Genomic DNA, 17,173 nt, shown 5'->3' on the forward strand with positions numbered 1-17,173 from the left:
TTCTTTTTTGGTTTATCCCATCAGGATTGGGAGAAGTATGATTGAAGATGCCGAATCAAAAGGGCTTATTGTCCCCGGAAAGGTTTGCTCAAAGACACTTGCTGGATCTAGGTGGCCTGTGTTCTTGTTCAAAGCACTCCTTTTGTGAATGGCTGATTGCTATTGTAACTTGGAAGCATCTCGGATGTCCAAAAATCTATTTCTCAATCAATGTCGCAGTCCATGTTTCCCTTCTTTTTTTTCCTACATTGTTGCTATTTTGTTGGTCGGCATTTTCTGACTTTATTTGCTTGTATACCCTGACCTCTGATTTTGCAATAATTTCTGCACTCTTGATGGATGGCTTTCAGTATGCTTTTTCTCCCCCTTTTTGTATCTTGTGAATATCTGCTGACGTAAGTTTCTTCTATGGAGAGATTTACGAATATATTGCATTACGTAAGATTTGTTCTTTTCGTGTGCAGAGTGTTTTAGTTGAGCCTACTAGTGGAAACACGGGTATTGGTTTAGCTTTTATAGCTGCGTCTAAAGGCTATAAGCTAATCCTTACAATGCCTGCATCAATGAGTCTGGAACGGCGTGTGCTACTGAAGGCGTTTGGTGCTGAGCTGGTACTGACCGACCCTGCCAGAGGAATGAAGGGAGCGGTGCAAAAGGCTGAAGAGATTGTGAACAAGACACCCAATGCATACATGCTTCAGCAGTTTGAAAACCCGGCAAATCCAAAGGTAAACAAGCTTTACTTCCTGCATTTGTCCTCCAGGTTTAAGACTAGTTAGAACCTTTGTCAGTGTTAGTATCCATCCCCACAAAGTTAAGATTGGAAAAATCTGGTGATCTTTGTTGTTATTCTCATTATTCACAGTTTCTCTGAAGCATAGTAAGTAGTTTGAAATATGGAATTTTAGTGGTTCTCTTTTAAAACTGTCAAGTACAAGAGAACCATTTTGTACTGATTTTGCAGGTTCATTTTGAAACCACTGGTCCTGAAATATGGGAAGACACGGCTGGCAAGATTGATATCCTAATTTCTGGTATTGGAACCGGTGGGACAGTTACTGGTGCTGGACGTTTTTTGAAAGGGAAAAATCCAAATATAAAGGTGACTTCTTTAAAAAAGAAAATACAAAGTCTTGTCGGAATGGGTCTGGAGTATTCAAATGGTGGAGTCAGTTTCTTTTTGTTAATACTAAAGGATGGGATACAAGAATATCTGTGCTCTCTGGAAGGGGCTCCTTTGATCTGAAATGTTCTTTTCTTACAGATCATTGGTATAGAGCCAACAGAAAGCAGTGTCTTGGCTGGAGGAAAACCAGGTAGACTTTATGAGGAGCTTTCTTTCTACATTGGATGGTTTTGAACCACTTCTGAGTTAGCAATGTATTAAATGAAGGTCCCCACAAGATTCAAGGAATCGGTGCAGGTTTTATCCCTGGGATTTTGGATGTTGACATTCTTGATGAGGTCTTGCAGGTAATAGGGCTTGTCTGCTTTTTGTTAACTTATGGTCACTAAGTGTTGTTAATTCCTATGATGTGGCTGCACTATTCATCTTTGTATGCAGGTCTCTAGCAATGAAGCAATTGAAATGGCCAAACAACTTGCTTTGAAGGAGGGCCTTTTGGTAGGCACATTTGTTTGACTTTTACCACTTAGAACTGTTCTATATTTGTATTTGTAACCTAAGAGAGAGTTGGGGCTTTTGTTAGATTTAAGAAAACTCAAGAGACTAAATGTGGACGGAAACAAGATTCTTTATGATAATGGATACAATTGATAGATACATGCTGAGATGATGGATAAGTTGCTCAAAAAGAGGTATAAAAGGTGGATAAATGGTGACAGAAATCTTGATAGGTTCAGAGATTACTACCTCAATGTTGTTGAGATGAACATCATGCATAGCTCAAAGGAAACAACCATGCATGGGTAAGGATCATGGCTTAGAGGCATGTGTTCATAACATAAGAAGCAAGTGTTCATGGTTGAATGGTTGAGTGCATATGACTTTCAGGAAAAACCATATGAACCCCCGCTAGAGCGCAAGGATCTAAGCTTCTGTTTGAAACTCCTGTAAGAAGCACCTGAGAAAAGTTAGCCATTAGACGAAGGGGCCACAAACTGATGGTGCTGACAGTTTTGAGAAGCTAGGAGTGACCTTGCTTGTGCATGCGAGGCTGTTTGTAGGTGGCCTGTGATACACAACCCTTCAGGGTGCTTGAGAGCAAGCGATGAAGCCTTGAGGTACAATTGATGAGGCTGTTAGAGTGTAGGAGATGGGGTTGATGGAGCAAGTGATGAGGGTATCGTTGGCTTCTTGAGCCACTCATGAGCAAGTGCAGAGAGAGAGATGAGGAGTATGGGGGAAGCCCTTAGAACCTCTAAAAATATAAAATCGTTGGCTATTTTTACAGCCTATTAAAACTTTTGAGCATTAAAGCCTCTTTGGAAAAGGGTCAAAAGAGTTTAAAGTCTCTTAAAGAGACCAAATTTCTCATAATCTAATTTTAGATAATAAAACCTTAACCATTATCAACATGGGCCATGGCTATTGGCTAATGAAATTCTCTCATGGATAAAGTGATAAAACCCTTAAGATATTATGAATAAATCTCCAGGATTATAATGAAGAAAATAGAGAATACTAAAGAGAGGAAAGGATCACATATGCTTTGAGACCATGTTAGGTTTAAGAGAACACGAGAGACTTTGATAATGGATACAACCGATACATGCTAACAGTAGGCTTGTACATAGTGCATAGATGCCCAAGTACAAGACTCTAAAGTAGACTGAGGTAATGGACCACTAACCTTAGTTGTTGGTTTCTTTCCCTTGATTTTTATTTAATTTTTGGGACCATCTTGTTGAAGTCACAAATTTTCGTACATTGTTCGGCCAGTGTGAAACGGCCGATTTTTGAAAGTTTCACCCACAACAATGAAGGTCAGGTTGCCACGAGCTAGTTGGGCCAATCAGCACTGAAATCCGAGTAGTAAAAGGGTTGCTAGACTCAGTTCAAAGTCATTTAGGCCCCACGCGACACTTTATAAGTTGGTGGGTACTAGGAAATTAAACCGAAAGGAGTAAAGTGGACACATGGCAGTAGGAAAGCAACCTGTAGGCCAACACACGCTCCGAAAGCTCATCCGAAGAGGGGGCACCCAAAATGAAGAGGGGCTGATTTTTCATCATAAGTGAACTACAATGTGTGTGAGTAATGGGTGCAGGTGATCATAGCTTTAATGGAAAGCTTGCCTTCTCCCTTGTCTCATGTAGCACGATGATTTGCTGTCATGCATCTGAAACCGGCCTGTTCAATCCAAAAAGGGCGGTAGACTTTACTTTAAACCTTGATTTAGCTTTCACCCATTATTAGTCGTCTATTTTACCTGTACTTTCAAGACACAACAAAGGGGAGAGGGATACAGGCTGCTAGATTGCACCTGTATGAGTAGACGGACACCAGATTGGCCCCTAACTTAGGCGCCCCTTTCGGTATTTCTTTATTGTTCAAAAGAGGGAATAAACGCTGTGGTTCCCTACAAGCTGCCCCGCACAAACTCGGCTGAATTTCCACTGTTCCAGCCCGATTTCGGCAGCATAACTGTACTAGAACCCTTCACGGTCAGTATTCCCACGCATTGACTGACTTTCCCGACGCATACGGGCACTTTGCAAAACCTGGCGAGAATCTGCAGCACGCTGAATTCTCTGTTTTCAGCCCTGAAAATGCGCCAGATCGCCTGTACAGCGGTCCCCTTGCGTCCCCGAACCTCCTGGGGGTATTAGGGTCCGTTTAGGGCCAAAACCCTAAACCTGCAAAAATACACAGCAGGCTGTAATTCACTGTTTCGGGCTCCGTTTCGCGTGCCGGTCGCATCCCTAGCAAGTCCTCGAGCTCCCGCACCTGTAGGGCTACTTGCCCTTTGAATCGGACGAGATTTCTGGCGTGAAACCTCTCCGAATTCACCTGTACCTGCGGGGGGATTAGCCGCTAGCTAATCCAGTACCTGTGCAAGAGGCTCTTGCCTCGGCAATCGCGCATGAACCCACACAACTGTACATTGGTCAAATGAAGAGCCCACTAGAGGGGCATAACATACTGCCAAAGGGGAGAGAGAGGGCAGTGCGTAGCGTGCAGGGCATCACTCCTGGCACCGCACTGTGCATAAGAGGGAAAGCAAGCACTCCATAGCTCTTAACCTGTGACAGAGACTTGCAAAATGAGCCTCCCAGCTATAAATCACGTTTTTGCCTTCTCTATAAGTAGTAAACTGGCCTCAAAGTGCCAAGTGTCACTCATTTGTGCATTTTCCCGCTTTAGACCCTCGGGTCTAAAAATATCTCACCTGCAGCCTCTGTTGACTTGGCCACAGAGTAACAAAATGATCCCCATGTCAAACTGCACGTAATGACGCGAAGACATTTTCAGGTCCCAAAATAGCAGTTCCCTAAATTTTAGGAGATGCTGCCATTGTATCTTTCTAGGTCATCCGACCCTCTTTGTACACTGCGGCCACATCCAGAACTGAAATGTAGCCTCTGTAGCAAAGGATTCCACTTTGGCTAGTCAATGACCCCACTTGGCTAACCATAGTCCTTGTCCAACCTTAGTGCTCTCTTGCCCTCAGGCCTGGACTCCCTCTGTACAGTTCCACACTAGCTATGCAATGCAGGGCAGTTAGATTTCCCGAGGGGTGTTTCCAAAAAGTGAAAGTAAATAGATAATAAGAAAGAAATCAACAAAAAGGATAGATAGTAGTCACACGCTGGTGACATACCCCCCTCCTGAAATCTCAAACGTCGTCGTTTGCATCTATGTCGTACATGCTTACTGTGAACACTGATGTATTCAACAGCTGTCGACACATATACGACACATACATGCTCATTGTCAACCCTGGTGTATTCAACACCTCGTCGACTCATGTATTGCCTGCGTGTGAACCCTGTCCCAATGACATAGTGGTAGCTTCGCACTCTGCCATTGCTTTGAGTCACTAACTTTCGAATGACAAAATGGTAGCTGCACATTTTGCCACTGTCTTATAGTACACGTTGGATCCCGTAACACTTTCGAGCATACCCAAACCGACAGTTTAAGAATGCAGTTACACATGTACTCTTCAATAGAAGCAATCACTGTATCCTTGACAAACTGACAAGAAATACTCACTTCTATAGCACTAACCAAACTTTTGGACATTTCATAAGAGCAATTGCCAAACTGACAATCTGTACAGCTCTAACATTCATGTAACAGGTATTTCATTTGAGCTCACTTTAAATACCATGTACATCATTTGTTTCAGAAGCCATTGTCACACTGACAATCCATTTAGCTTTGAAACTCAAGGGGTCAAGGTAGGTTGCAAATCGAAGGCTTCCAGGTAAAGTGATAATACAGTTGGTGACTCTGCAAGTTCACCTTCTTCCATCCACTTAGCATCCATTGGTGGATAGTTTCTGAACTTTACCAAGTAACGCCTAGCAACCTTGCCTTTCACTTTCCTTTCTTTGTGTGCCAAAATCTGTTCAGGGACCAAGATTTCGTCAAGTTCCTCGACTTCCGGCTGATCTTCAGCTGGCATATCTTCTGGCACATCACCCACATAGGGTCTGAGAAGACTCACATGAAACGCATTGTGAATCTTCCAACTGTCAGGCAATTTCAGCCTATATGCAACATCACTGATTATGTCGCACACTTGAAAAGGCCCATAGTAACGCATGCTGAGCTTTGGAAACAGTCTTTCCTTGCCCTTCATCTTCTTTAACCTTGCCTTTTCAAACCGTAGAAGCACCCAATCACCAAGTGAATATACCACTTCACGACGGTGACGATCAGCTGCTTTCTTTTGCTTTGCCTGAGTCCTTTCTAAGGCCACTTTGACCTTCTTGTACATTTCATCCATGTCCTGAACATACTTATCTGCTTCAAATATGTTGTCCTTTGTATGCAGTATGGGAGGAACTTTCTTGCCACCTTCAACTATTTCAAAAGGTGCCTTGCCAGTTGATGAATGCACTGTATTATTGTATGCATACTCCACCAATGGCAAATACTGCTCCCACTTTCCTTTATGCTCTGACACATAGCACTTCAGCAGATCTAGGACAGTAGAATTTGCCTCTTCTGACTGCCCATCTGTTTGAGGATGAAATGACGAAGAGAATTTGAGTGTGGTGCCCATATTCTCAAACAAGCCTCTCCAGAACAAACTTGTCATGCGTGGATCACGGTCGCTAATAATCGACTGTGGCATGCCATGATACTTGAAAATATTGCTCATAAACAAGCGTGCCATCTGATCTGGCTTTATCTTCTTCCTGACAGGAATAAAATGAGCCTGTTTGCTGAATCTGCAAATAATGGTCCAAATACCATCATTTCCTGTCTGCGTTCTTGGAAGATCAAAGATAAAATCCATAGCAATACTTTCCCATGGTTTATCTGGAATAGGTAGTGGTTGCAATAACCCTGGTGCCTTTTGCCTGTCAAACTTGACCTTTTGGCATATTAGGCATTCTCGCACAAAGGCATCCACATCCCTTCTCAATGTAGGCCAATAGAAGAATGTCTCTACCGCTTTAACTGTAGCATCAATACCACGATGCCCTGCATACGGTGGGACATGACTCTCTTCCATAACTTTGCGTCGCAATGGCTTTGTGACACACAATCTGCCATGCATCATCATGAACCCGTCTTTAAGAAGATAGTGTTCATGACGTTGTCCATCCATTAGTTGCTCGAAGACCCTTGCAAAATCTTCATCATTTGCATACTGTTCTCTCATATCATCAAGTTCATGATGATAAGGAATCGACACAGCTGAAATTTGTGGCTTCCTTGACAAGGCATCAGCCACAACGTTCTTCTTGCCTTCCACATGCACAATCTGAAAATGGAACATGGACAAGATATTTGCCCATCGCATATGCTTTTCAGATAATTTTGTCTGTGTCAAGAAGTATCGCAAGGTCTGATGGTCCGTTTGGACAACGAAATCTGCACCTAGCAGGTAGTGTTTCCAACTTAAGAGCGCATGAATCACAGCCAGTAACTCTTTCTCATAGACCTGCATGGTCATCTCTGGCCCTTGCAAAATTCTGCTCTCATAGGCTACTACCCTGCCATCTTGCATTAGCACAGCACCAATGCTACTACCGCAGGCATCACACTGGACCACAAATGACTTCCTAAGATCCGGCAACACAATGACTGGATCTGAAGTCATCTTTTCCTTTAAGAGATTAAAAGCTGAAATCTCTTTTTGTGTCCATTTAAAGGTGACTGCCTTCTTTTGAAGAGCATGTAAAGGTGAAGCAATCTCAGCGAAATTTCGGATAAACCTTCTGTAATAGGAGCATAGTCCCAAGAAGCTTCGGACATCATGCACCGTCTTCAAATTTGGCCATGACTTGATCGCTTCAACTTTTGCAGGATCCATTCTGACACCATCCTTTGAGACAATGTGTCCCAGAAAGTGAATCTCTTCCAGAAAAAACTCACTTTTCTTTGCATTGATGAGCAACCTATGACTGCGTAGCTCTTTGAACACAATGGCCAAGTGATGCCTATGCTCCTCTTCATTCTTTGAGTAGACTATCATGTCATCAAAGAATGTACCAACAAACTGCTGGTGTGGACGGAAAATTCTGTCCATCATCCTATTGAACGTAGCAGGAGCATTTGTGAGACCAAAGGGCATCACTAAAAATTCGTAAAGGCCAAACGTCGTTCTAAAAGCAGTCTTGTGCACATCCTCTGATCTAATGCGGATCTGATGATACCCACTCTTTAGATCTATCCTGCTAAACATAGCTGCTCCTTCTAATTTGTCCATAATATCATCAATTCTAGGTATAGGAAACCTATTCTTGATGGTATTCTTGTTCAGTGCACGGTAGTCGATGCACATACGCCATGAGCCATCCTTTTTCTGCACCAACAACACTGGAGAACAGAATGGAGATGAACTGGGCTGAATCAGCCCCTTTTCTAACAGCTCCTGTACTTGGCCCATTATCTCTTTCTGCTGAGCCGCACTAACCCTGTACGGAGGCTTATTTGGTGGGCTACTGCCTGGCACCAAATCTATCGCATGGTCCTCGGGTCTCTCTGGCGGTAATTGAGACGGTAATGAATCGGAAAAGCAGTCACTATACTGTTGTAAAAACATTGACCTTTCTTTATCTAGCACAGATAAATTTGATTCATCACAATCTGACACTTCACGTGCAAAAACCAAGTACGCAGAAAGATGCTTTTTCATTACAGAAGTAATAGCAGAAGCTGATACAGTAGGAATAGACTCCCCTTTAAGCTTTACATCCAGAATGTGAGTCTTTCCCCTGCTCTGTACAGTGATCTTTTTGTTGTAGGCATCCATGATTCCCTGTACACGAAATAACCAAGGAATACCTAACAACACATCACATCCGTCCAGTGGCATGATGTAAAATTCTTCAGCATCTACATAGGACTGGATATGTAGACGCAACTTTCCAATGATGGGTGTCACAGCCTCTGTATGGCCAGGACATGCCAAACCTGCCTCTGCTGTATACCCCATCTCTTCAGGTCTGATTCCCAACTTTGAAGCCAATTCTGGGGAAATAAAGTTGGCTTTGGCACCTGGATCAAAGAAGATAAGCACTGTTTGATCCCTGACCTTTCCCCATGCTCTGCAAAGCTCACTTGCATCCGAATTTGGCTTATCGCCCACCATATCTGGCACTAGACCAGCCATGGGCTTCTTTCCTTTCTTGTCTTCCTTGTCTTCAGAATCAGCTGGCCTTTTCTTTGTAGGACAGTTGTAAGCGATGTGGCCAGGCTGCTCACATATAAAGCATTTGTTCTCTGTCCTCAGGACCTTCTTTTGCTCTTCTGACTTGCGAGGAAAACGTCTTTTCCATTTCTTTGCTGGTCCTTTTTCTGATTCAGCCGTAGCTTTGTCTTTCCCTGTGTTGGCCGACTCCTGAGTCCCTTTAGGAGCCTCATTGGGAACGTGCTTCTTGGCTGAATTTTTCTTGCCTGATCCTGCCTTGACGCCAGTGTTAAATTCACAATCTTCTCCCTTGAGCAAACCATTGCCAGTGTTTGCTACCTCGATGAGCTGCGTCAAAGTAGTGACTTTGGTCTTTGTGCAGTACTTTCTCAATCCTTTAGGTAGGCCACAACAGTATTTTTCAATCTGTTCTGTCAATGGCACAAACCTATAGGAAGTTACTGGAAGTAGAGCTTTCCAAAACTTCCGATTGTAATCATCCAGATTTCTGCAAGTGGCAGCATTAAGCTGGTGCCATTCTGTCATGACATCTGCTTCGAAATCATCAGATAACCATGCTGCTGCAAAAATCTGCTTGAAGTAAATCCATGTGGACGGAGCTTGCCCTTGAAGCAATAAAGTTGTCCACCATTGTCCCGCATTCCCTGTCAAGAAAGTGGCTGCCTTGCGGACCTTTGAAGCCTCTGTAAAGTTTCCCCCTGCATAGGCCTTATCAAACTGCTGGAGGAATGAAAGAGCCTTCTTCCTGTCATCAAACCCTGTAAAGGTCGTGAATGACACTCCTTTGCCACCTTCTTTGTACGGAGTTGGCCTCTCCAGCGGCGTTAAATTGTCATATGGAAGTGACTGAAACATGGGAACACTATTAAGGTTCATCTGTGTTCCTTGGCCGCTATTAACTTGACCTGGAAATGCCATATTTGGCTGCTGATTTGTAATTCCAGCCATACCAAAATTTGCTTGTGGCATCCCAAATTGTCCCTGAGTGCTTTGAAACCCTGGTTGCATACCCATGACACTGTACATGGGGTTAGGCATCATCGTTTGAGCACCCCCAAACACTGTTCCTGGCGTATAAAACTGATTTCCAGGTGCATGACCAGCCATGCTCTGAAATACCGATCCACCTCCAAAATAGCCAGGGTGTACTGAAGGTGGTGGGAAGACCTGTTGCATAGCCTGTAAGTTGCTTCCCTGCCCATTAGAACCAGCTATAGGCTGCTGAAAGGTGGTGGGCTGAATTGGTACAGCTTGAAAAACTGGCATCTCAGCCACCTGTTCTTGCACCTTAGGGGTACGTTGTGGAGACTGCATGTTCTCCGTCAAGTGTACAGGTGTTTCCATTGACTGTGCGGTATGAATCACCTGTGTTCGAGCCTTAACAGGCTTTTGAATATGATCCAGTGACCCAACTTGCTGAGACGGAACAGGAGGTTGCAGAAAGGCTAAAAACCTTGGGTTCTGCATTACTTGTGTGAACATAGCCACAGCAGTAGCCAACTGGGTCCTGAATATATCATCATCAGTCTGTGGTGGTCTTGAGGACTCACCCACTTCATGTGTCTGTTGACCCTGTGAAGAGGAAACCTCTTCAGTCACATCATCTGGTCTGTCAGCCATAATTACAATTCCCTGTGTCTCGTCTATGATCCCCTGTGTCTTCAAGCCCAAAACTGACCAAGGCTCACTTCTATGGGAAAAAGTGATTTTATCCCGTCGATGGAACCATGAAACCGGCCTGTTCAATCCAAAAAGGGCGGTAGACTTTACTTTAAACCTTGATTTAGCTTTCACCCATTATTAGTCGTCTATTTTACCTGTACTTTCAAGACACAACAAAGGGGAGAGGGATACAGGCTGCTAGATTGCACCTGTATGAGTAGACGGACACCAGATTGGCCCCTAACTTAGGCGCCCCTTTCGGTATTTCTTTATTGTTCAAAAGAGGGAATAAACGCTGTGGTTCCCTACAAGCTGCCCCGCACAAACTCGGCTGAATTTCCACTGTTCCAGCCCGATTTCGGCAGCATAACTGTACTAGAACCCTTCACGGTCAGTATTCCCACGCATTGACTGACTTTCCCGACGCATACGGGCACTTTGCAAAACCTGGCGAGAATCTGCAGCACGCTGAATTCTCTGTTTTCAGCCCTGAAAATGCGCCAGATCGCCTGTACAGCGGTCCCCTTGCGTCCCCGAACCTCCTGGGGGTATTAGGGTCCGTTTAGGGCCAAAACCCTAAACCTGCAAAAATACACAGCAGGCTGTAATTCACTGTTTCGGGCTCCGTTTCGCGTGCCGGTCGCATCCCTAGCAAGTCCTCGAGCTCCCGCACCTGTAGGGCTACTTGCCCTTTGAATCGGACGAGATTTCTGGCGTGAAACCTCTCCGAATTCACCTGTACCTGCGGGGGGATTAGCCGCTAGCTAATCCAGTACCTGTGCAAGAGGCTCTTGCCTCGGCAATCGCGCATGAACCCACACAACTGTACATTGGTCAAATGAAGAGCCCACTAGAGGGGCATAACATACTGCCAAAGGGGAGAGAGAGGGCAGTGCGTAGCGTGCAGGGCATCACTCCTGGCACCGCACTGTGCATAAGAGGGAAAGCAAGCACTCCATAGCTCTTAACCTGTGACAGAGACTTGCAAAATGAGCCTCCCAGCTATAAATCACGTTTTTGCCTTCTCTATAAGTAGTAAACTGGCCTCAAAGTGCCAAGTGTCACTCATTTGTGCATTTTCCCGCTTTAGACCCTCGGGTCTAAAAATATCTCACCTGCAGCCTCTGTTGACTTGGCCACAGAGTAACAAAATGATCCCCATGTCAAACTGCACGTAATGACGCGAAGACATTTTCAGGTCCCAAAATAGCAGTTCCCTAAATTTTAGGAGATGCTGCCATTGTATCTTTCTAGGTCATCCGACCCTCTTTGTACACTGCGGCCACATCCAGAACTGAAATGTAGCCTCTGTAGCAAAGGATTCCACTTTGGCTAGTCAATGACCCCACTTGGCTAACCATAGTCCTTGTCCAACCTTAGTGCTCTCTTGCCCTCAGGCCTGGACTCCCTCTGTACAGTTCCACACTAGCTATGCAATGCAGGGCAGTTAGATTTCCCGAGGGGTGTTTCCAAAAAGTGAAAGTAAATAGATAATAAGAAAGAAATCAACAAAAAGGATAGATAGTAGTCACACGCTGGTGACAGCATCTCTCTCTCTCTCTCTCTCTCTCTCTCTCTCTCTCTCTCTCTCTCTCTCTCTCTCTCATTTGCACATATGGTAATGCCCCATTAGTAGGGCTTCTTAGATGGCCATGTACAGTTCTGGGGTTTTATGCGCGCTTGCCAAGGTAAGAGCCTTTTGTACAAGAACCGGATTAGCTGATTGCTAATCTCCCATAGGTACGCACAATTCCATCGCGAAGGATTGCAAAAACGGAGAGTTTTCTCGCGTGAAAACTTGTCCGATTCAAAAGGGAACTATCCCATTACGTGCAGGAGCTCTTGAGACATGCGTAGACGTGATCGCTCCGCTCAAAATGATCCAAAATGGAAAATTACGGCCTGCTGTGTTTCTCTGCTGCAAGTTTAGGGTTTCATACCTAAACTGCAAGATATCTCCAAGGGAGCCTTGGGATGTTTATACCGGGCTTTGGGCACGTGACAATGACCAAAACAGGGAATTACAGCATGCTGAAATTGACCTGTAGCTTGTAGGAAAGCTTCCAAAATTAAAGGGAAAGTGTCCTAGGCATGTACTTTTGACCTATAGGGGTTTTGGCGTCACTATGTTGCTAAAATTGGGTCGAAAACCTGCAATTACAGCCCTGGCAGAGTGGGGTATCCTGAAATGCTTGCCACAGAAACCCCAGCAGATTATAACTTGAAATTTCTCGACATCTCGCAATAGGCATCACTTCTCGAGCTGATAACCTTGGAGGTCCAATGTGATTGCTATGTCTAGGGAAACTACCATCACCGCCAGAGGAAGACTATCTGTCGAGGCTTGTTTCGACTATTCGAGAGTTTATTGTCACGTGACACATCCAACCCTACGTGTCCGTGGACAAGCTACACCATAGCAGGGTTCCCGTCAGTCCAGTCAGTCTAGACTAGAAGTGATCTGGCACTTTTGTGAGTCTATTCGTAGACCGTGCATGTCCAGTCACTTAGTGTAGATGCATATCCTCTGGTTGCACATCGCATAAGCATAAGCATTTCCATCAGATTCCATCAGAGTCAGTTTGGGGATTTTTCCAGTGACTTTATTCTATTTTTCCCTATTTTTGACATTTTTCACTTATTTATTAAGTGACTTTTGTTGGGAACTAAGTAGGGCAAATTGGGTAAGTTAATATATAAGCAAACCCAAGTTAGCACAATTGGGCAGATGAGCAAGGAGCACAACAGGCTTTCAAGCAACAGGTACTCGCTCCCTCTCTCAACAAGATCCTCTCCAAGCCATCCCTTGGTGAGCCATCCCCATCCAAGCCTAGCGCCATACCTCTCCCCCCCTTGGCGTTTTCCACCAACAGCCCATCGCCAGCCAGTTCTTCTGTTAGGCGTTTTTCCCACGACCAGCAGCCACAAACCCTAGCGTTTGTTATCGCCAGCAAAGCCTGCAGTTTCCAGCGTTTTGACAGCGTTTTACAGCAAGGACAGCAGCGATTTAATTCAGCCCTAAGTCCCCTACAGACTACAACGTTTTTGGTACAGAACTCAGCCCTAAAAACACAGCTACATCTGCGTTTTTCAGCCCTATGGAAACAGCCCCAAAGTTTGCAGATTTCAGCCCCCAAGTCTCACAGATTTCAGCCTCTAAGTCGTCGCCGTCGTCGTCATCGGCATAGACCCAATTTGCATCAATCCATTTGCATCGTCATTGTACCACTTTGTGCAATCCATACGTAGACCACTCTGGCCGGCGAGAGTGGGGCCTTCGGAGGAGGGTTTTACAACCTCTCGAGTGTCGTATCTCTTTTCTCTCCTTCTCCCAGTCTCATACACTTGCACGCACAATATCCACTCACTTTGTTCGTGATCATAGCACTCTCCATAAAGACGGAAGGCTCTCTCCTTCCCTAAGAACTAAAAGGAACCTTGAGCAAATATAGATCACTAATCTTGAGAAAATACAACATTCATTCCGCTGCACCTAACATTGGTATCAGAGCTTTGGCAGTGTTCTGTATCACTCAAGGAAAGAACCACAAGAACCACAAGAATTTTTTTTTGCTTGTTGAGGTCGCACGAACCCAAGTTCGCTTGGGCATGTCGATTCCTAATCGTGTTTCGTTGAAGAGTGACAGGAATCCCAGGAAAGAAGGGTGTCCAGCCTCCCCCTGTGTCTCTTTCCACTCATTGAGAGCGGACCGTGCACTTCGCGGTCGGCCAATCGAAGTGAGGTGGGAAAAAGCAACCTTGGTGTGAGCGCAAGGCCGCGAAGGGGTGCGCCCGCAGAAAGGAGTAGAACTCGGGTGAAGAGAAGATCCTTCTCCAATGCGATTTGCAAGCAAAAGAAAACCTCAAGAACCTCAAGAATCTCAAGAATCTCAGGAACCTCAAGACCCTCAAGAACCAAGTTCCTCGTGAACTTAAGAACCAAAGATCCTACCTAGTGCATGGTCGTCACCCGAAGCGGAATGGATACTTCGCATACAGGTGATGAGCATGAGAGAGGCGACGAAGGATTCTCCTTACCAGGAGATTTTTCCAACCCTCCCCCTTCGCCATCTACACCACGAGTTGTTCTAACTCCTATGGAGATGATGGTCAAGTCAATGATGGACATGATGTTGGCACAACAAGAAGCGACTCGCATTACGATGGAACGAAATGAAAGAAACGCACTACAACAACAAGAAGCGACTCGCCTTACTTTAGAAGCGAATCGAGTTGCGTTGGCACAACAAGAGACCAATCGCCTTGCTTTCGAACGCGAGCGCGATGAACGAAATGAATGAAAAGCAGAAAGGAAGGCTGAGCGTGAAGCTCAAAGGAAGCTACGTACTCAAGAATTGCTTTGCCAAGTGCTAGCCTCGAAGACCGAACCACCCAAAGATCGTGGGAATTCCTCAAATGGTGCAAGCCACGATGCGGATTCCAACAACCCAGTCACCGAAAAGTTGACTTTCAGTAAGTATGATGGTAAGATGGATGCTACGGTGATTCATTCTTGGTTGCATCTATTTAATGCTTATTTTGCGACAACTAAGAAAACAGGGAATAACAAAGTTTTGACGGCAGCTATGTACCTTGCCGGTGATGCCATCAATTGGTACCACTCATGGCAAGAGGCACAGCTAGCCGCGCACCTAGAGGAAGACGACGAATTCACACCCCTCTTTTAGTTGGGCTGATTTCCAAGACAAGCTCAAGGCGCGGTTTATGCCACCTCAGTACCTCGCACGATTGAAAGAGGATTGGCGCAATGTGAAGCAACATGGTATGCAAGTCATGTATTTTTCTAACCGTGTTTTGCAGCTAGGCACTCAATTATGCAAATCGGATGATGAGCGCAAAGAGGCTTTTCTCTCTGGGTTACACGAATACATCAAGTTTGATGTCGAAGTCTTTGACCCCGCGGATCTCAACAAGGCGGTAGCGATCGCTCTCTCCCAAGAGATAAAGCACAACAAGGAAAAGCCTAAGGAGAACAAGTCTTCTCAAGGGACCTCTCAGAATTCTCAGAACACACAGAATGGTAAGAACGGTAAGAATGGTAATTCTTCTAGCCCTTCTTCCTCTAATTCCTCGGAAAAGAACTCTAACAATGAATCTAAGGGTAAAGCTAAAGCACTTGCAAAACCTAAGCTAACCCTTCATGAAAAAGCTTCACAAGGAATTGTAGGAGGATACATCACGGTTGAAGAATAAGTGATTTATGCTAAAGAAGGTAGATGTTTTCAATGTCACGTCAAGGGGCACATTAAGAAGGCCCGTCCTAAGACAGTCCCATCTAAAGAACCAAAGGCACCCACAACTACCACAAGCACTGTCACAACACAACCTGCATCTTCTCCCGACTCTGACACACACATTGATGAGTCTCTCTTGAAGTGTTATGGTCATGTAAACGGGCAGTGTTTTATCATATTGTTTGATCAGGCAGTATGCATGATGTGATTAGTCCCCCTCTTGTTGAGAGAGCCCGCCTAGAGGTTAGTCAGAAATCTCCTCTCGAGGTTTCTGGCTTCGCTCCTGGTATGGACTCTCTCATCACGAAGGAGTGCCTTGATGTGATGTTTACTGTTCAACAAGCTTCTTTTCGTAGGAAATTTCTTGTGTCTCCTTTCTCAGGATGCGAGATGATTTTGTGCATTAAATGGTTTCGGGAACTCAACGCTCTCATTGATTTTGAGGCTAATACTCTCATTTTACATGCCAAAACTGATTCCCCCCTCATCATTCGTGCTGAGGAGGGCTTGCATTCTTTGCCTCTCATCTCGCATGTGCAAGTAACGAGGAGCACAAGCGGCATTCATTTATGCTGCTCCGGTTTCCCAGAGCATTCAGGCTCTAGGTAAGTATTCAGAGTTGTTTACGAAGTTTAAACATCTTTTTTTTGCAGGATGATCTTCCACCTCGTCTCCCACCCGAGCGGCCGGAGGACCATCGTATCGAGCTTATGGAGGGAGCGCATGCTGTCAGTAAGGCTCCCTACCATTTGAACAAGTCACAGGAGGAAGAGTTAGAGCGACAACTCACGGAGTTGGTGGCTGGAGGATTCATACGTCCTAGTGTAAGTCTTTTTGCTACCCCTATTTTGTTTGTTTGCAAGAAGGATGGTTCGTCTCGTTTGTGTGTTGATTACAAGGCATTAAAGAAGATGACCGTCAAAAACAAGTTTCCGATGCCTCGCATTGAGTATATCCTTGATAGGCTCAACGGGGCAAAGGTTTTCAGCAAGGTCGATCTCAAGAGTGGATACCATTAGGTACGGGTATTCAAAGGCGACATTTGCAAGACTGCCCTTTGTACCGAGCGAGGGCAATGGGAGTACATTGTTATGCCTTTTGGATTGACAAGTGCCGTGGGTACGTTCAATCGTCTCATGGTAGGTCGTTCGGCGATATGGTCGGTGTATGTGCGTTCATCTTTTTAGATGATATTCTCAATTTTTTTGCATCGTGGGAGCAACATGAAAGAGATGTTGAAAGGGTACTAACTCGTTTGGATGAGTGTCCGTTGTACATTGCAACTAAGAAGTCTGAATTTTTTCTTACTGAAGTCACGTATCTGGGTTATATCATTTTTGCAGAAGACGTCAAGCTAGATCCCGTGAAGGTGGAACAGGTTCGTAATTGGGATTTGCCCAAAACTGCATACGATGTGCGTTCTTTTTTTGGTCTATGTCAAGCATATAGTTCGCACAT

The 17,173-nt window shown here is 44.9% G+C and overlaps 1 protein-coding gene across 1 annotated transcript in view; it reads left to right on the plus strand.

The window, feature by feature from the left end:
* The window catches only part of LOC147443034 (cysteine synthase-like), a 67,686-nt gene that overhangs the window by 43,912 nt on the left and 6,601 nt on the right, over positions 1-17,173 (plus strand). The window contains exons 3-8 of the mRNA XM_086528979.1: positions 25-82; positions 465-728; positions 965-1,102; positions 1,265-1,316; positions 1,394-1,473; positions 1,565-1,624. Coding sequence (XP_086385105.1) covers positions 25-82; positions 465-728; positions 965-1,102; positions 1,265-1,316; positions 1,394-1,473; positions 1,565-1,624 — 652 coding nt within the window. The remainder of the gene's footprint in view (positions 1-24; positions 83-464; positions 729-964; positions 1,103-1,264; positions 1,317-1,393; positions 1,474-1,564; positions 1,625-17,173) is intronic.

This window comes from Adiantum capillus-veneris, chromosome 14 (assembly GCF_014529385.1).
Source record: "Adiantum capillus-veneris isolate H3 chromosome 14, ASM1452938v2, whole genome shotgun sequence".
NCBI lineage: Eukaryota > Viridiplantae > Streptophyta > Polypodiopsida > Polypodiales > Pteridaceae > Adiantum > Adiantum capillus-veneris.